This window comes from Corvus hawaiiensis, chromosome 16 (assembly GCF_020740725.1).
Source record: "Corvus hawaiiensis isolate bCorHaw1 chromosome 16, bCorHaw1.pri.cur, whole genome shotgun sequence".
Taxonomy (NCBI): Eukaryota; Metazoa; Chordata; class Aves; order Passeriformes; family Corvidae; genus Corvus; species Corvus hawaiiensis.
Window position 1 is genome coordinate 6,883,843 of NC_063228.1, and position 20,307 is coordinate 6,904,149.

Consider the following 20,307-nt stretch of genomic DNA (forward strand, 5'->3'; position numbering starts at 1 on the left):
TATTAATCCTCTCATTTCCATTCTTATTAATTCCCTGATATTAAATTCTAAGAGGGATACAGAAAAGGATAAGTGTAGTGTTGGTGGGACAGAGCTGAGATCAGCCCTCTGGGCCAGGGTTAACTCCAGCCCCAGGGAACTCTACAGAGCACAGCCTGAGCTGAGTGAAGCTGTTACCACATACGAGGTATTTTGGGGGCGTGTGTCCACAGGGCACCTGGGATGAGCGACTGCAATCACTCTTCCAAACTTGCCAGGCAATCTGGAAAACAAACTTCCCAGCTAAACAGACACTAACAGAATCCACCCACAGGCAACCTTCGTAATTTTCAGGCTTTTTATATCAAAAGGCATTTAGAACCCAGAGTGAGGCTGTTAGCTCTACTGCACTAAGTCTCCTCAGATAAAGCTGTTTAATTCACTGGGGCAATGACTGTGGCTTTCTGATTATGTTACAAACACTTCCATCTTAGCTGCATTCACGACTGGGAATCCATTTAAACCCAGGGCCCAGCAAAACCAGCATTCTCTACAACAACATGGAAACACACCCAGTTTCTCTTTATGGGACAGTTTTTAACCTCATCTCCTGGTCACTGCATGCATCCACTCTCCCACCAAACCAGGTGGAAACCTGAGGGCTCAGCCAGCTGCACAAGAATTGCCTTTAATAATTTCATTAATTTTGCTCTATTTTTTTAAAAACACCATAAAATCAGATCCCAGAAATAAAGGGACCCCACAGACCTTAACACAATGCCCACTAACTCCACCACCCTACCTATTTCCTGCTTGAAAATCACTTATTTACATTGTCATGCTCTAAGCATGCCCTATCCCTGTATCCAAATAACAAATAAAGCAACAGAAATCCAAGTGCGTGCTTTGCCATAAAAATCAGAAGTATATCTGGCAAACGATGCTGCGCATTTGTAAATACCTCCCCACAAGGAACACTGCAGCAGGTTTATATCATTTTAAATACGCAGTGTCTTTTAGTCTCTGGTGTACGCAGTAGCCTGTGGAAGCTTAGTGATAAAGCTTCCTATAATTGTCAGATTTCCTCCAGGCAGGCACCAATGTTTCCTCATGTGTGGCTAATGGTTTGTGGAATTAACACGGCTGTTTATTGTTGTGCTGCACAGAAGGAGAAGTGGCAGACAAGCCCATGTCTGAACTTCCCACTGCAGGCAAGGATCTGACAGCGTGCTTTTACTGCACAATAACCAGAGAAAAGACACCAAAACCATTTTAATTCCTATATGGTCATTTACTTTTCTATAACCATCTTTGAAAGGAATGCAGAATGCTTTCTAATGGAGGGAAACAGCTCCATTTTACGGTCAGGGAAACAGACACAGAAAGGCAAGTGTTCTGCAGCTGACACCAAAAGCACAATCCTCTGAAATCTCCTGGCCTCAGATGACAAGCCTATCACCAAGGCAAGTCTCCAGCTTCTAGATACGACTGTTAAATTGCAAAAGCATCCATTTATCTTTTATTAAATCCTCCTATTTTAGAGTGGTACCTCTCTAACTAGAATCCAGACAGTTCTCCCTGGATAAAATATCTGTGTGTGTGCATGTCTGCTTTTTCCCACCAATCTGGATATATTGTTTGAGTTTATATATAAAAAACTTGCCACATTTTTAACGATGACAGCATGTTTAGTGATGCGTAGCATTGAAGCAGACAGTCCTTATTTTAGGCAGCAACATATGGAAGCAGAGACAAGCTGTGTACCTGAATCAGTGCTAGGACTTTATCCTGTACAATAGTGGGGGGGTTGTTCTTGGGTGAGATGATTTTCACCAGAACGCCATCGATGAAGTCACGATTTGCCACCAAGACATGAAAGCGATGGCCACAGTTCTTCACACAGGTCTCCAACACCTATACACACAAAAAAACCCCGATATTCATTGTTGGAGCAAAGCTTGATCACACACAGAGCATCTGATTGTTTAATTTATTTTAAAGTTTTTGATGGGAGGTCAAGAAGATAGAGGGAAAATTACACTTTTACTTCTTCTCTTCTTCCCCAATTTTTCCAAAAAACTTCTTTTCTACATACATTCAGCTGTACCTCACCCACTGTTAACATATTGGGCATTTTTGTGATCCACCTTTCCTGTTTTCAAGGTAAAGAAATAGAAAGTTTCTTCATCTTCAAAGCAGAACTTTCCAGCCAGTGCAGCCGAAGAGCCAAGTACACAGCAGCACATCAGGAGCAGGTAAGACAGAGGACATCCTGTCACAGTGAGATATTATCGTGCTGTGCCACTCTACCATTTTCTACGTGCCTGGAACACAGCTGGACCCAGTTGCTCCAAGCTATAAGCCATGTTTTAGAGTTGGGAATTCAGGTGAATGATCTTCACTCATTCAAAACACTCCCCAGTGAATGCTCTGACAGGTTATACTTTGACACATTTTCCCCCTGCAACCTAGCTGGAGGCACCTTCCACTTGCCATTCAACTGCCATGGAAGAACAGCTGTTGATTTCTCTCTGAAGAACATGATTAGCATGGAGATAAATCCAACACGTCACTTCTCCTTACAGCCATGCCTAATAACCACTGCGACTCTGTACTGAGGAGTCTGTAATTACTCTCCTCCTTCAGCTACTTTCATCAGCCATGATGACACGGGCTCATTCCTGATGGATTTCGCTCTTTCCTGCACAATGGATAATCTCATGGTTTGGACTTCGTTAATCTGTCAAAATGACAATCCAGGATAGGAAATGGCAAGAAGACAGAAAGTACGGTTACGCCTCGTCAGGGAGATGCAACAAGAGCTCTGTGAAAGAATCATACAGATCACCTCCCCACAGCAGGATAACTTGATCTAGTTACTGCTAGAGCCAGCCCAGCACCCCACTCAGGAGGACTGCACTACCCAGGAAACCTCCAGCTAAAGCCATCAGCAGGAAAGGTCACTGCTAAATCATCCCACACCTTAGCAGTGCTGCCTAAATGCACAGAATATAATTTACACTTTATTGAATGAAATTAGATCAGCATAAATTAATGTATTGTCTCTTAGAGAGATTCATTCACAAGGGAAATTGTGCATCAGCTACTTATGAAGCTGAAAAGATAGCAAGTTCATCATCCTCACTTGCAGATATGCCCACAGCTGTTGCCTTGGAGTGGGGGAATGGTTGGACAAAGGGAAATGAGAGTAGAAAGGAAAACCTCAAAGAGTAGCAGACCCATTTGAGCTACTTTAACTTTCCTCAGTCAGTACTTGGGATGAATAAGAGCCACGAAAAGAAGCAGAAATCAACTGAGTCAGAAAACGCTATGCAAAGCTTCCAGCAGCTCTCCCCAAGGAAGTGAGGAGGCAATTGGAGAGAAGAAAAGGGCAGAGCAGTGGCTGTTAAAGGAAATAGTGTGTACATTCAAGAGAGTGCCAGGAAGAGGAAAATGACAAAAGGGTTCTGCCCTTTGAGGCATTCCAGCCTGCCCCCACTCACCGTCAGCGCCAGCATGACCTCTCTGTAATTTTTGTTTCCATTCAGCCTCTTCTTCAGCGCTCGAATGGCATCCTTGGGCCTGAAGGAGAAACACACCATTTTAACAGACAGCTCAGACAGGCTTTTCAGATCCCATAAACTGTGGGAAAATGAATCCTTTGCCATTTCCAGCTGGACATAAGCATGTGGGTTAACTTCAGATTATTTGACTACAACCAAAACAGGGTCATGGAGAATTATGTGAGGAGACAAGGTATTACAGAAGTCAAGACTGGAGGAATGCCCCAAGTCTCCAAAAATCCAGGCTGTTGATTAGGCACGGAAGACTGAGAGCCACTCTGAAAAGCCCAGGGAATAAGAGCAGTGATCAGTTCTCCTGCAGACTGCAAGCAGCAAAGCTTTCTGGTGCTGAAGGAGGTGTGTCAGAAAAGCTGTCTATGCAAATAGCTGAAATTAAAGCATTGCATACACCTACTGAAAAACAAACTTGGTACCCTCTCCAAGAAGGAGTTTTTCATGCCAGCCCTCCCAAGCAGAGACTGACCAGAGAAAGTATCGCAGAATCATTTGGGATGGAAAAGCCCTCTTAGATTATTGAGTCCATCCATTAACTCAGCACTAAGCCCACCACTACACCACGCCCCAAAATGCCACGCCCACACGTTTTTTGAATGCTTCCAGGAATGGTGGTTCCACCACTTTCCTGGACAGTCTGACCCAATGCCTGACCACTCTTTCAGTGAAGAATTTTTTCCTAATAAATCATCTAAATAAGCTACTCTCCTGGCACAACTTGAGGCTATTTCCTCTTGTCCTGAGTCCCACAGGTACTGCATCATACAGAATTTTCTGAGAGCAGGAGAGGTCTAAGGAGCAAGAAAACCAAGCAACTGATCTGAAAACTGCATTTAAACCATGAGCATCTGCCCCCAGCCTCGCTGCACCTCCTCACATGCTGAGTACAGCTGGAGGAAGACTGTGTTCAGGGACCTTTCCAAGTCTGCTGAAATAGCACATACCCTTCTTCTGTCTCGTTGATAATGTCACAGATCTCCATGTTAAGTGTCCAGTCTTCACTCTGCAAAGAGCCATCTGTGGCCTTTTCTGTAAAGTAAAGAAAAATAAATCTTTTCACATCTTCCTGATTAGGTCTATGCCTCAATCCATCTTCAGTTGCTCTGAGCTGAAACTATTCAGTAAAAGACAGGAAAAAAAATCCCTGCTGACAGTAAACAATGTCAATCCTTCCATCCTGGTTTTAGGGATCAGCATGGAGGTTTCCAGACAGAATCAATTATCCCTCCAGCCCACATAGATGGGCTGTTCTTCAAAGACTCCTGAATTCCTGGGAGAGTAGGAAAATGTCAGCTAATTCCAATTTAAACTCTTCAGATGCTGCATTGCTGGCAAGTTATGAGCTAGGAAAATATCCCCTCAAACCAACATGACCTCCTCCCTGTTTTAGCAGATAATACCTCCACATGAACTGAGGGAGGAAAAATAGCAACCTGGAAACAGAATTCAAGGAATTCCAGCATGAAAAGACCCAGCAGTACGTGAAAACATTTAGCACATAACAGTGCAGGTCATGATATCATGACATCTGTCCCATGCTATGTCCCTCTCCACACTGGGGCTCCATACACACCTCCCAAGCTCTGCCTTCCTCCCGACTCCTGAATCTTCCCTCACTATTTGTGTGGCAGGTTAAGTCACTCAGGCATCACTCAAATCCCAGGGAAAGATGACCTACAGCACTGTGACAGTGGCAGATGCCAACTGTTGGCAGTTTAATTTATAGACATCTGCAAGAGTAGCATAACCATAACTTGTAGTAATCAGTTGACAAGAACTATTTCCTCCTTGGGATTTCCTCCTAAATCAATATAGTTCTGTCTAGCAGTGCCTGGAACATCCCTGGAAATTTTCACACTCCTCACTTGCAGCATTCAAATCTTATCTGCTACCCACAGTCAGGAATGATGTCAAGTTGAATGTAAAGCCTGTCAGTAGAAAGACCTGAAAAGGGGACCTTCGAGCTGAGCATGACCTTCTCTAAATTAGTCTGGGTTTTTCTACAGAGCCCTGGCATCCAATGTTGGAAGGCAAAGAGGGTAAGCAAACCCACTTTTAAACACTTCAAAGCAGAAACAAAACCACGGGTACCATCTTCTCCAACTATCCTTCTGTCTTTACATCTGACCCCAATCTGTACCCCAGAACAAGGCAGATTTTGTTCGGAAAGTCCAGGCTCCAAGGACTTCACGCATCTCTTTTTGTTTACCAACACCATTTTTTCCTATTAATATTTTCATCACTGTGACTGAGGATACAGATGCCCACAGGCCATAATTATGGGACATTATTTGGAGAAAGCCAGTGCCTGGGTAATTCACGTTTCAGTGACTTATCTGCACCAAAATTGTGGTTAAAGCAGCTCCACCAAGGACAGCAATTACAGAAGTTTGAGACAAACCAGACAGCTATGCAAAACCCCAGAAGAGAGAGCTGAACAGAAGAGAGAGGACACCATGGAAAAGGAGATTATGGAACAGGAAAACATTTGTTACAGACCTTGCTTCCCATTCTGAGAAGCAGCACTGCAGGGCAGCCATTGGGGAGGGAATGGAGGCTGAAAATCTCCCAGCTGGATCTTTTTCAGCCGTCACCACCTCATGGTAAAGTTCACTTGGGTCAGTAAAAATTCTTTCTGTTTGAGAGATGCACAGCTTCCATAATGTCCAATAAATACTGAACAGGTTACTGAGTATTTTTAATTTACTGCATTGACAGTGCAAGCAGAGCTGTTTAATGTTTTCTAGGATACAGGAATTTATCTTTGTGCAAAGCTACTTGTAAGAATCACTTTTATTAGTTGCTTTTTGTTCTTACACTGTACATAAGGTTTTATTGCTATAGAATGCGCTCTGCCTTCACCTCCATATAGTCCTTATCGCTTAGAAAAACATTTTATTCAACATTCAGAGATATAAAAAAAAAATCACTACATCTGATCTGCTAGAGAAGGTGATTCCCAGAGCTGCAAAGGATTTACAAGTCAAATGCTCCAAAATAAGAGATTATGCCTTAAATAGAGAGTATTCCTGAAGCTGGGCACATGATTTGTTTCCTTAATCTTAAACTATATTAACAAATTTGTGTGTCCTTCACAGCATTTGGCATCAGGCAGCAACTTAGCAATGTTCAGACTCTCTGGTCTGCTATAATCATTTTTTATATATGATTTTGGAAAATGCTGATCCTGCACAAAATTGTGCTGGCAGCCAGTTCACTCACTGGTCTTGTAAAACGCAGAGAGTTAAGGTTTATTTTGACAAAATGTGGATATGGCAGCACTCCGCAGGTAAAAACTGTAATATTTTGGAGACGGCAGAGCAAAGAGATGCTGCTGCAGCACTGTACAGAGGTTAGCAATGGAATGCTCATCTGTGGTCTCCAATAACCTTGGTTGTATTCCCTTTCTGAGATACTTCAGGGAAAAAGAAATCCCCTTTCTCCCAAAAAACTTGGTTACTACCTTTTTATTTCTGCATTTCTGCATACACAGCTGAGACTGTGTGGGTTTAAGACATAACAGTTGTCTTCTTGAGAATTAGTTCTTTTCCCCTTGGGTAATTTTTAATTCGAGTAAGAGTCAGAAGTTAATTTTAGTCTCTTCTTCAGCAACAGAGAGCACACGAGCACTTGTCATCTAGAGTTGTGTGTCCTTTGTTGGGTGTGTGACCCAGATTTGCTGCTGCAGTGCTCTCTCAGCTGTTACAAAGGAGTTCACTGGCCGCAGAGAAGGTTTGGGTGGGATTTGTCTGAAGAGCAGTATTGCGCTGCGACGAATTGAAAGCCTGCAGAGCTCTTCTAGAACCAAAACACAGCAGGTTGTAGTTCTGGATTTCTAGTGAAACAGCTCTGCCTGCACTCAGCTGTAAGAGGATCCCTACCCAACACAGCCAAAGTGCAATAAATTAAAAATACTCAATAACCTGTCCAGTATTTCATGGACATTTTGGAAGGCCCCTCCTCAAATAGCACCCAGATACGACTGACAAGATTAAACAGATTTTGGAAACTATCACAGAACAGCAAAGGAATGGCATGCAAGTCATGCAAATCCCCTTTGAAAGGAGTAATCAGTTCCTCGACCTCTTTCACACTCATTAAAGGGCATTGAAATGGCACCAGTTTGCTCACACAAGGACTCTGGAATGTGACCAAAGGATTCCAGGGTGCAGTAAGAAATGTTAAGAGGAAGGTGACAAGGAGGAGTTCCCCCTGAACTGAAGAGTTTGTGGCATAGTTTAATTGCATTACTGCCAGAAGGGCTGGCAGCTCCCAGCCTGGTGCCAAGGGCTCCTTGCACAGCTCCTGATTCGGGAGCAGCTCCGAGCACTGGGATAATGCCGGGTTTGTGTCTCACACAGCAACACGATACCATCAGTGAGATTATCAGAAAGTCTCTCTGAAACAAGATGCTATTGGTTCCCACCACGTGTCCCAAATTAAAGCATAAATGTTCTGGTGGGAAGAAAGACAATCTGGCACTCCACGCCTGACACACAGCAGACCTTGGGCACTGCATATGCACACACAGCATCAGCTTATCTGTAGTCTGTGAGGAAAAGGAGAAAAAATTGTGCTATTTTTTTAAATTCACACCTTTCCTCTAAGATCCAACTCTTGTGGCCACATTTCCATGCTCTGCCAAATGGCAGTATCAGCATTTCCCTGCTCACACTGAAATCCTGTATAATTTACAGCACTCAGAGGGTTCAGCAGTGTAAAGTTCCCAGTATAAACAGCCTCAGTGCACACACCCCCAGCCAAGCCTCTGCCCAAACAACCTGCTCTGACTGGAGATGTCACAAGGAAATCAGGTCAGAAATTCCCATACAGTCACCACGTAACAGGTTGTGCAGGGCAGGGCAGGAATTATCTTCTGAATGCAGGAAGAAAACAGAGGAACTTTTACCACCCATTCTGAAACCAGGTAAAAAGGGATCTCACCGAGAAAAACCAACAGTGCTTCTCCTCAAGAAGTTGCTCTCTGCCCTGTTCAATCCATACTACTGCTCCATGTGCATGTTTGTACAGCTGAGACTGGAATTCTGACTGCTAGAAGCACTGAGAGCAGCTACTCCAGCTGAATGATGACAGGACCAGGGTAAAAATCTCTCCAAAAGTCCATCTGTAAGTACCTATAAGTCTTTATGGTGCTGCAGAATGGTCTTGAGAGAAAAGGCAAAAGGGAAAGTTAAATGTGGCACTTGCTAGAAATAACATTAAATGAAAATAGCACAACTGCTGTTTTCTGTTGGAATATCAGAATCTCATGAATGAACAGATCTTTGTTTTCAGAGAACTCACAGTTTTCTCTCTTGGGTCTTCTCCAGATGTTGCTTCAGAGACTCTCAATTCATACATTTGGGACAAATTACACACACAAAATCACCTTCTATTTATGCAAGAAACATGCACACCAGTGCATCGCGTTACAGAGATCCAAAACCAAGAAAGTTCCAAGTCCAAACTTCTCCCCTTCCTTCCAACAGTGTTTGGTGTTCAAATAGCATAAAACATCTTGGGTTTTGCAGTTGTTTTTCTTTTTTCTTTTTCGCTTGAAAGTTCAGAAGATTGCAGATCTTAGATCTTTGTCTTGTCTCTTAACAGTCCACCTGCCTACCAGCTGTGCTCCACCACTGAAATTAGTGAATCAAACAGTCAGATATGTTATATTTCACTCTGCATAACAGGGATCAGAAGAAGCCATAATATCAGCAGGTTTTTGCTTCCACCCTGCTGGTCCCCCTCCCTTCGGTGCAGTGTTGCTCTCTCAGAAGTGAGGGGAGTCAGCTGAGGGCAAAAGCAAAATGCTTTTATAGACTGGTCTTTCAGGAAAAAAGCAAGAGTTTTGCAAGGCGATGCAAACCAGACAAGATTGCTCAAATGAACGAGACAATGATATCTCTGAGCTGTAGCCTATAGAACTGTTTTACACTTTAAAGCATCATTACATTTTGTGACTGCAGTTGTCTCTCTTGGATTCAATAACTCATCAGTGATCTGCACAGCACCATCAATAAGATCTGGGGAAAGACCATACAGAGGCTATGGAAACATGTTTCAGCTGTCCAAGCAAAATGAAGGTAAGACCAAAGACCCTCAGCACTCACAAAGCTGCTGAGTTCAAGGCATCTCACTTGGGAGACAGAGACACTCAAACAACACACTTGGATACTACTGGACCCAACAGTCTATTCTTGTTTCTCTATATTTGCTTTTAGAAAGACAGTCACGGCCACTTAGACATTATGGTAACCAACAGGAGGATTGTTCCTTTTTATCAAAACGCTCCTATTAAAATATAAATGTGACTCATTCAAAATTCAAGATCAAAACTCAGCTCTGGAGTGACTTACTCATAAAACCCTGCCAGCTTCTTTGTTAGAGCGCACAGCTCCAAGAGCATTTTTCAATTAGCCACCTCACTGCTCCAAGTCCTTTTTCTACATTCCTTATTTCACACTGCTCTGAAAATGCTGAGCTTCACACTTCCAAGGAAAAAGCCAGTCAGCTAGAACAAACGGGCTCAATCTGAACAGCAAAGCACTACAGAAAACGTGATTTGGGTTGGACTGCTGCAGCACTGGCCATCCACTTGTCATGACTACTGTGATTTTTCACTTGGTTTTTAGCTATGCTCACATTGAAACTCTTTGGGATCGTTCATCGTTTTGCCAAAGTTTCTGGTGCTGAATAAATGAATAGTTGGTAATAGCTGCAGAGTCTATGTTAAAATAAAATAATGACACACCGTGGACATGCACATGCGCAGTCCTAATGAGTATTTAGCTCGAGTGCTGTTGGAAGGCACAGCAGTAAACTGGGAACTGTCATTTTCTCCAATTAACTTTCAGGCTTTCTTCTTTTTGAAGGTGCCACCCAAATGCCAAACTTCCTCCAACCTGCTTTCCAGATCACACATACCTGCAATCATGAATATATAGTACGTAATTACTGTGCCTTTTTAAGGACCTCATGGTAGTCACAGTCATGCTACAACATTCTCGTGATTTAGACAGGCTGCAGAAAAAACATCACCCACCATCTCCCGCAAATTCAGCCTCTCAGGAGAAGGAAACTCCAGGTGATTAACTGAGCATAGCTGCACTGCAGTTTCAGAAACAGAGCAAGGTGAATGGATTAATACATATTAAACAAGTATTAACAGCTGTACAACAAAGAAGAGTTTTCTTTCATACTCAGATCACAGCTTCACCTGAACAAAAAGAAAACCAAAACAGAAAGTCTTATAATAATATCAGAGCAGGCAAGGGAGCATATCAGCATGGCTCGCTTAGTTATCACAGCTCAAAGGTCTTGATACATTTGCAGGGTGTAAAACCAGCCAGACCTTCCCGTCTGCTATTGTATTGCACAAAAAAAGGCCTGGCAGGAGAACCTGGTCTAGGCAGCTTCTGTACTCAGATGTCTTTCATCTGAGGCATAAATGGTGGTTTAGTCACAGTCCTTAAAAGCATTTGGAAGCTGGATCCCAAGCAGAACGGTGTGTTTCTATACAATAAAGACTTTTGTTATGAATCTTCACCCTGAAGTTCCCCCATCAGCAGAAATTGTTGCTGCTGACAGCAAACTCCACTGAATGACATGTGTATGTAAGTTGCTCTCTTCCAAAACAGATGGCAGAGAGACACTATTGCTTCTTTAAAACACAGTGAAACCCATCTGACTTCTCCATTCTACACAGCTTTAGGAACAAAGCACAGAAAAACACCTTCCTCCCATGCCTTGACACTCATTAGAGCTCACATGTTGACCCATGTACTGTAAATAGCCGTCCTTCAGAGCGAGGTCATACACAAGCAGCTCCCAGCCCATCAAGCCATTTGCATGATTCAGAGGCACTTTTCCCCAAAATTCAGCCGGCACTGCACGTTTCCTCATCTCTTTTAGCAGTGACCTTGGCTAGATTCCCACCTCGCTGCCAACCCACGATATTCAGATGATGGTGGTACTTTACGATTGACAAACAGGGTCCTGCTCATGTCAGGAATCGATACGCCAAAGCCTTCAATCAGAAATGTCAAAGCAGTTTTAAAATCTATGCCCTGTATTAATGGATTTTAATGGATTTGAATGGAGATGTTTGATTTACTGTAGGGGAGCAACAAATCAATGATCCTTTATGACATGTCACATCTCGTGACAGTGTCCCCTCGTCCTGTTGTGTCGGGGGGATGATGACTTGCCACTTCACAGACATCTGTGATCTATTAGGCAACACTTTCAGTAGTTTAATATCATCCCACTCTGAGTGTCCATCTTTCTTCTCTGGATGAGAGGCATGAAAGCATAAATTAAAACCTCCTGGGTGATGAAATGGTCTCCTTCAGATTTGCCTTTTCTAAATTTAACTGCGACTGCTGCGATGTGTTCATATGATTCTGTGTGGGAGAATTTATCAGCACAGCGTTGTTTAAACAGGTCAGTGCATCAGGCTGGTTATCCAAATCTCCTCCTCCTTTGAACACTGTCCAGCAGCCAGTGTTTTATAACAAAAACCACTGACATTTAGTCATTTCCATAGCCAGAACTTAGATTGTAGCCCACCACTTGCCATGGAGAAACTTGTTTTAGTTTCTCCATGGAATTTGGATGATTGGAGGGGCTACCTCATTCCTTTACTTGGGCTACCAGTTCCTTAACTGAGAATCTCAGGTATTAAAGCACTGACATGCTGGATGAGTAACATCTGTTAATTAACACTAGAAATACCAAATTTCTTAGCAGCCGAGTCTTTGGCTCTCCCCCACCAAAAAAACCCCACCAAAAAACTGGAAAAGAAGCTGAAAAAAATATCATTTCCCAAACACTCATTAGTAGCTGAGAACTATGCACACATACAACCCCAATAATCCAAAAACAACAATTGCATTAATTTTTCCTAATGCCAAAAAAATCAACTGCTAAAAAAAGAGCAGACTCCATTCATTTTATCTGCCTTAACTTATGAATCTGAGAGAAGGAGGCAGCTGAAAGTAGGGAAAGTAGGCAGAGAGGTATCACAATTCCATATCCCAGCAGCACAACATGCTGTAATCACCATCAAGAGCAAGGAGGTGTCCTGATCTGTGATTATCTGCCGCATTCAGGACTTCAACAGCATCCAGTAATTACAGGTGAGCCCAAAAAAAAAAGACTTTATGAAAAGTTATGGATGATCAGTGTGTCAGTGAGCTATATTTGAAATCTATCAGCTCTTGATGGCCAATTTTGTACTACATGAGTAAAGCAAGTTCTAATAACTCACTTGGGACTTCACTCCAGTACTTACAAGCTACGTGCTTTTCATATTCATAAAATAAAACTAATTGCCTTTCATGGATGAAATGTTCTAAGAATTTTTAATCCACATCAGCTGCAAACTCTAAAAATCCATCCCTATGTATTTCAAACTCCCCCTCCCACCTGCTCACTTGTAACATGTTTGCTGCAAACAAACTATGAGGCAGAGAGAATCATCATGCTCCTACATCAGTATTATTTGTATTATTTTTTACAGGTTACTCCTAAAATCAGTTGCCCACATTCTCACATGCTTAAAATAAACTGAAAATACTATTTAGTGAGGGGAAAAAATAGGCAAAATCTCCCATTCCTACAAGGAGGCAGTTACAAGAACAAGTTTACTCCTTTGCTGCAGCGTGCTGTACAAGATTTTTATGCGAGTGTCCATACATGATAATTAAAATGTGTTATGAATGAAATGACACAACACTTGCAGTAACTTCCACGTGCATGTTCCCACCTCCAGCTCTCCTACATATCTACAACTACGAAGGTGAGAGCTGCATCCTCTGGAAAACCACAATTATCCCACGTGTACAGTGAACTAGACAGAGGAATCTGCAGCTTTTGAGGGTTGACGGGCCATGTTTTCTAGCGTGAAAGCTTCAGTTTGCATTTCAGTTTTTCAGCCTTCCCTTGCACTGCTCTACAGGATGGCAGCAGGCCTGTGCAAGAGGCAGCAAGCTCCACTCCTACCCCAAATCTCCAATATCTCCATGGCTTGAGGATCAGTGTCTGGAATACACTAAGTGTTTTCACCACGGGAGGAGGGGAGAGTTGGCTCCTCTTCCACTTGGTGACAAGAATTACTTTTGCCAACGCTGTGGTCACTGAAGGGCCCCATTGCCAGCTGCCCATTCCAAGAAGCCAGGCTTGCTATGTCTGCAGAAGCTTAGTAGATAAACACTTCCCAGCAATCTCCTCAGGAAACCCGAGTGCAAATCAGGCAACAGCAATAACAAGATACATGTGTGCAATCCCATCTTGGGAGATGAGAAATGTGGATTTCTTGGTCTTTAGTAACCCTACTAAAAATTCTGTTCCATTTTTACAGCCCTGTTTCTCATGTGCCATTGCTGTAGATAAGCCTGAAAAAGACTGATAAATAGAAAATGTAAATACCAGAAGTTTAGGTCAAGTATGCAAATGCCTGTTTCTGAGGCTGTCATTTTAATTTTCCCTTAAGTCCCCATTCACCAACTTGTGTTATCTAGGCACATGACTTTGTAAATTCTTCAGGTCAGGAGCTGTCCCAATCCATTTCACGTTCCGCTGCAATTGCCTGTACTACATCATACCATTAGTGTGGCAAAATTAATAAAAATGTAAATGTATCAGGGGATTGCAGCGTAATTTTGGAAAATACTGGTTTAACTGTCTTGGACAGTTAAAATTCTAACTAGAACAGATTTTGAGCAAGGCTTACAAACAGTTTGGCTTATTTAACACGTGCAGCAGGGAAGCAAACCCCCAGCAAATGAAATAGGCCGCTCTGGTGCTGAGTATGGATGGGAGGGTAACTTTCCCAGTGTGAACACATGCAATCTTCTGGAATCTGCAGAGAACCAGTTCCTGCTTGGGAAAGCCATGAGGACCAGCAGCCTGCCCTGTTCACTGTGACCAGCCCAATGACAGAGCTTCACCAGCTCTGGCCAAGGTCAGCTTCTCCTGGGCATTCCCTCCTGTTTCTGAGTGAATCACGACTTTCTCCACTTCCTTTGGGTTTAATGTTCATGTACACTGTGCACGTCCTTCCTCTGAGCCCAGCAGCAGCTCCCTAAGCAACCAACAACTGCGTAATGCTGCTTTTAATGAAAGGGAGCCTTTAGAGGTGCAAAGGCTGAGCGAGGCTGCACCACTCCAGCTCCCTCCTGGTGATCACCGACAGCCAGGAGATGATTCTGCATCCAAACTGAGCTTTGCTTTAAGCAATGCTACACGTGAAATACCTCATTACCCACATCAAGACTCCAGGCAATACCCATTAAGGAACCTGGTAGGAAAAGGGGTTTTTCTACTCACTGGCTATGCCAAGTCATTGGCATGGATAGGGATTTAAAAGGCAGTTTTAATTATAGTAGGTAAAACCCACAGATGATCAAGCTGCAGTGTCAGAAAACCATCAGAACTGAACACTGACCCATTTGGGTTGTTTGCTGAACTTTAATCACTTTCCAAGTCTGACAGCTGCTCAAACTTAATTGCTCATTACACTTGTAAATAAAAACTGATCTCACTCTCTGATTAGCCAACCATCTTATAGTTGCCATAACAACTTCTTGTCTAATAAGTGATTTCAGATTTACCATTATTTGTACTAGCAGAAAATTTCACAAAGGTCTGAGTTCGCTCTTTTCAGCAAAATACCCTTCTAATTAAAACCACCGAAAATCAGTAGAGAAAGGGCAGCTCAAAGATAATGAAAAAAAACCAAGCTATTTACTACAACAGCTTAAATGTGAGCTCACGGTAACACAAACCCAAATACATGCTGCATCCAGCCCAACCTCTACATCCCACTATCAATCATCTTATCATGCCTATATCCCATAACACCTGCTCAGGAAAATACCAGACAGCATTCAGGAAATAACTCAGGTCACAGTGTGGAGGCGGATTTCAAGACTCACTCCAGATGAAATATTCCAATAAAATTTGTGTATTTTCTCTCCTAATCCTTAAATTAGGAACCAATTAACTGGTGAAATTCCTTAACACTCTGTTAACTGATCAGAGAGCTTTTTGGTGACAACTGAGCAGTTAAGATCCTCAACAACTTATATAAAAGAGGGAAAAGTGTTGAGCCAAACAGATGCCCATTGCTTCAACTGCAATCAAGGAGGTTTTTGAGGAAAAGCTACAACATAGTATCTAATCTCTGGATCACTTCAGTCAAAACCTTACTTCAGGCAGGACTTTTTGGACAAAACTACTAATTAAAGCCTTGCGGTTGTCTAAAAAAAATTAACTGTATTTCAGTAAGTATTTGGTCACCAAAGCTTAAGTAAAATGCCTCTATTAAATATACAGATGTATTTATTAGTCTCGGAAGACAAAGCTATGAAATAGCCCTCACCTGTAGGCCCAGAATATCATAAAAACTTTCCAAAATGTGCTGACAAAGCTGCTGAAGCTTGCAATTTATTTAATATGCTCAAGGTAGTTTTTTGTGTTTATAGGCAAGGAAAGACACCCCCTTCCTTCCAAAAGGAAAATAAATGCAGAAAGCTGTAATTGAGACAAAACAAAAGGGGTTTTTTTTTAATAAAAAAAGTCAGGAAATACCAGATTTTTAAAAAAGACTTTCTGCATTTACTAAGCTAGGCAAAAACCCAGAATTTTTTTGTTATTTGGGTCAAATAAAAAACCAGTCATATTTCTTGCAAAAAATGTATCCCATGGAAATAAAGAGGATGCAACATGTTCAAGTTAACCTCTTCAACATTCCTGACCACATTTGGGACGCAACGAAGTCTTTCCTGCCTTAAGAACAAGAAATCAATGCTCTGAAAAATTCTTGGGATTCAAACACAGTTTACAACACAAATCTGTGCCTTCACTTTGTGTATGTTTTCTTTGATCTGAATTTCTTCCCAAGCTAATTTAACCCAGAACGTTTCTGAGGACCAGCTGGGAAACAGGATGCCTTACGCTCAAAGAATAAGCAGGCTACAAGGTAACCAACTTATTCAACAGGTTTCTTCTGAGTATCTCCTCATTTTTGAGTCTCCTGAAGCTCTCTGCGACTACACTGAGCTGCCAAATGCTGTGAACCAAGAGATACAGGAGCATGGGTAAATAGTCCATACACAGCCATGCCAGGAATTGCTCAAACACAGACAGGGCATGGATTTTTTTCATCCTTCATCTTTGATTTTGAAATGAGTTACTACATTTTGGAGCCCACTTCACAATTCTGTCAGGTAGAGAACTACCATGGAGTGTATATTTAAATTTAGAGACAGTGCTGCCAATAACAGACTGGCTGGATTTATTTGCATCTCTCCTTCTTGAGCAATGGGAAATGTTACCTATAGATGGAAGATCTGACTCCCTGGGCTGTGTAAAAACATGTTCACCTGTAGCAAAGGAGCTGCTCCTAAGGGAAGAGAGACCCAGCTCTAGCAAAGCTTCTAGACCGGTATCTTATGTGCTGAAGCACCATCAGTTTAAAAAGAGCCTTTTGCCACTGACAGAAACTGAAATGATCGGGCAGACCATCAGCAGAATAACTACACAAATACAGAAGATAAGACTTATCTATTCTTGGTAGGATTTTTATGCCCAGCAACAAGGTTTTTTTACATAGAAAACTAGGAATTCCCCAGGCAGATGCAAATGAGAAAGAGGAAAACAAGTTCTGGACGATCTGCACAGACTCATCGCTGCATTTCACAGGCTTTAGGGGCCCTTCCTCACGTCTCAGGGCTCCCACAATGTCCTTTCTCCCTGTGTTCTCTAAACATTTATGCTCTTATCACCTATACATTGTACAGATTTTAAACCCAAACACAAAGGATGAAATGACTTTTAGTCAAGTAGGAAACACCAGATGAGGAAGGAGGTTGCTAGGCCAGCCTCGAAGAGCCCCAGTCCTGAAGGTACCAGGCAGCACCTTCCCCAGGAAGGATCATCTCACCAAAACTTCTGCAAGAGCTGTTGCTGTCCCTCCACTGACTACTATCACTGAGAATACCACAAATGCCTTCATCACCTTCAAAAACTGTTAATTAAAAACTCAGTGTAGTTTATGAATTCATAGGAAAGTCTGCCTACCTTAAAACTGTTCCTCACTAAGGAAAACACACAGTACTTTTTTGGGGGAAAATTGTTTTGAATGAAATATTAAAACTGTTGGAAGGGTTTGTGGGGGATTTCCTGGGGCTTTTAGGCAAGCATATTTTAAATATGAAGTTTAAAAAAATCTGCTGAGTTCATGAACAGAGCAGTAACAAACTGGGAACGAGCTGTCCTCACATACAGACAGCTATTAGAAGCATATGGAATATACATTTAAGCGTAGCATGCTGAAAGAGATAAAACAGCATTACTCAAAAATACATGTTATAATACCTTCACAAACTACAATCTGCTTTTGTGCCTATAAAATAAATCCAGTCTTAGAAACCCAGTATTAAATGGTATTATACTAATTACCCAGCTTCACACATGTAGGTAGTTTCTCCAAGTTGCCAGATTCATGACTCAGTATTTATTTGCTCTTCTAAAAGCAAAGATATCCATTTTCATATTTCATGGAGATTTTCCTTACAACATAATCCATTGTCATGAAGTGAAAGCAGATCCAAATAATCTTATAAAACTAAAAGCACTTTATCAGGCTCTTTTTGCATGACAAGCACAATTCTGAATGAGCAGTGGGGGGGCCTGGATTTCTAACTGACCAGCTACAGGAGTACCTAGAAAAGTACTTCAGCTCTGAGGAGAGAACTTCTTGTGCCCTTTTTACTGCAGGCAAAGGCAAAATTCATCTTTCTGATACAGCAAGAAAAGTTACTGCCACCTTGTACTGACAAAAACTTCCCTTAGACCAGGGGACAACGCTTCCGTGGTTATGGGTAAATGCAAAGGATGTTTTATTTTATTATAAGGCAATGAATGAAGAGAGAGAGGATTCAGAGCCCAACAGCACACTGCAAAAATGATATTTTACGGGGACCACATTCTAAGAGTATGGTGTGCACTTTAAACACTGATTTCTAGCACTGGGGAAAGGCTTGTCTTTAAAAAAAATGTTTCACATACAGCACAGCAAAGTAGTAAGTTTACTTTGAAGGGAATTTAGGGAAATTGTGGACAAGAGAGCCTGGATTAATGCCTCCTGTAGGACTACCACGGGCTGCTGGCTCTAATGCATTTCTCTGTTCCTGCATGCAGCTATCAACTCATTTATTTAGGAACCGTTTTTATTCTAAGACTCATAAAAATCTTAGAGATATAAGAAACCTGAAGAAAGGGCTCAAGTGCTTCTCACGGAAGGGAAAATAAAAAGGTGTTTTAAACCCCCTTAGCTGAAGCATTTTCCCATTAAAAAGAAAAAAAAAGGGGGGGGGGGAGGGGGGAACAAAACAGCAGCTCTGAAAACAGGCTGTATCCACTATACATATTATCAATTTAACAGCCTTGAATGGAAACTGCAAGTGCTTTGATACAAATCAATTGAAAAGCTGTCTGCCACACTGTTGCTTCTATAAAGTGCCTCTGTATCTTTTGCTGAAACCTTGTTTTTGTAGCCTCCTTACACAATACTCTGTATTAAATCACCACACTGCTCCTCCTCCAAAAACAGACTCCAAGGCAAGAGCCCAGACTGGCACCATGCATTGAGACTTCCCTTCAGCAACAGGGACCAGGGGTGTAAACCAGTAGCACCTGATCCCCACTCCCAGCCACACAGGACAACGTCCTTTCTACTGTATTGTTAAAAATTAACTTTCAAGTCTCGCTGCACTGAATTCAGGTGCTGAACTTCCCTCCCAGAGGTCTTTGGCTCTGGGTCAGGCAGATTTGGGGCTGCAGTGAGAAGAGCTGAGTTCAGCAGCACACAGAGCCCTGACCAGAGCCTGACCAAAACTGACCTTGATGCCCCTGTCCAGCACCCCGTGAGGAGCCCATTTCACACCTCACTGCCCCAGGTCAGCCCTCTGCACCTGCATGAGGCGGGCAGCAGCAAGGCTTGGTTTGGATTCAAAGAAATAAGCATTTCCTGAAGCCTTTGCAAAGTCTCCAGAGTAAAACCAAAAAAACTAAACCAGGCTTTCTCGTGTCTTCACATGTAAGCCATATGGCCACTATCAAATAAGCAGAATGGCCACAAAAGAGTCACCAGCACTCCACATTCTGGTAATTCAATCAGCTTTAATCGGCGAAGATGTTTTTGCCAACCTGCAGCAAGGGTATTTGTTCTAATAACCTTGAATAGAGTGGTGACACTTTAAAGATGGCTCCATTGAACAAAGAAAGATAAAAATGCAATTTATGGCAGGATGGTGAATCTCAAGGCAAATTCCCACTACCGTAAATTGCAGCTTTTTCTCCAGGCCGATCCCTCTCCACACAGCAAGCACTCTGTCAGCGCTGCTTTACTACACATCTTCCTGCTCTTCTGCTCCTCACTGGTTGGGATATTCTTCAAGATAGTATTTACAGTAGTGATTGGAAAAAATAAACAGTTCAGTCATAAGAACTGGGCCAGCAACCAATGCCACAAAGGGTCTTGTCAACCTCGATGTACTTGGCAGCCTACGAAACCCACGGCACCCAATTCCGCCCTCTAGACTCTCACCAGCTGTCACAAAGACCTTCTGAAAAACACCTCACAAAAACTTTGGGAAGTATTGGATTCTGCTACAAAATCCTGGGTGAGATTTTTGGTTTATATGTAAAATGATGCTATAAGCTCCCTTCACAGCAACCTCCAGGT

The 20,307-nt window shown here is 42.3% G+C and overlaps 1 protein-coding gene across 5 annotated transcripts in view; it reads right to left on the reverse strand.

The window, feature by feature from the left end:
• Window positions 1–20,307, reverse strand: part of TOM1L2 (target of myb1 like 2 membrane trafficking protein) — a 57,224-nt gene that overhangs the window by 33,581 nt on the left and 3,336 nt on the right. For 4 of the 5 annotated variants that reach the window (XM_048320508.1, XM_048320506.1, XM_048320505.1 and 1 more), the window contains exons 2-4: window positions 4,502–4,586; window positions 3,483–3,561; window positions 1,744–1,893 (exon numbers count right to left, since the gene is read on the reverse strand). In XM_048320508.1, coding sequence (XP_048176465.1) covers window positions 1,744–1,893; window positions 3,483–3,561; window positions 4,502–4,586 — 314 coding nt within the window. Of the gene's footprint in view, window positions 1–1,743; window positions 1,894–3,482; window positions 3,562–4,501; window positions 4,587–8,501; window positions 8,723–20,307 lie in introns of all 5 variants that reach the window. The other variant, XM_048320507.1, reaches the window with a different exon arrangement.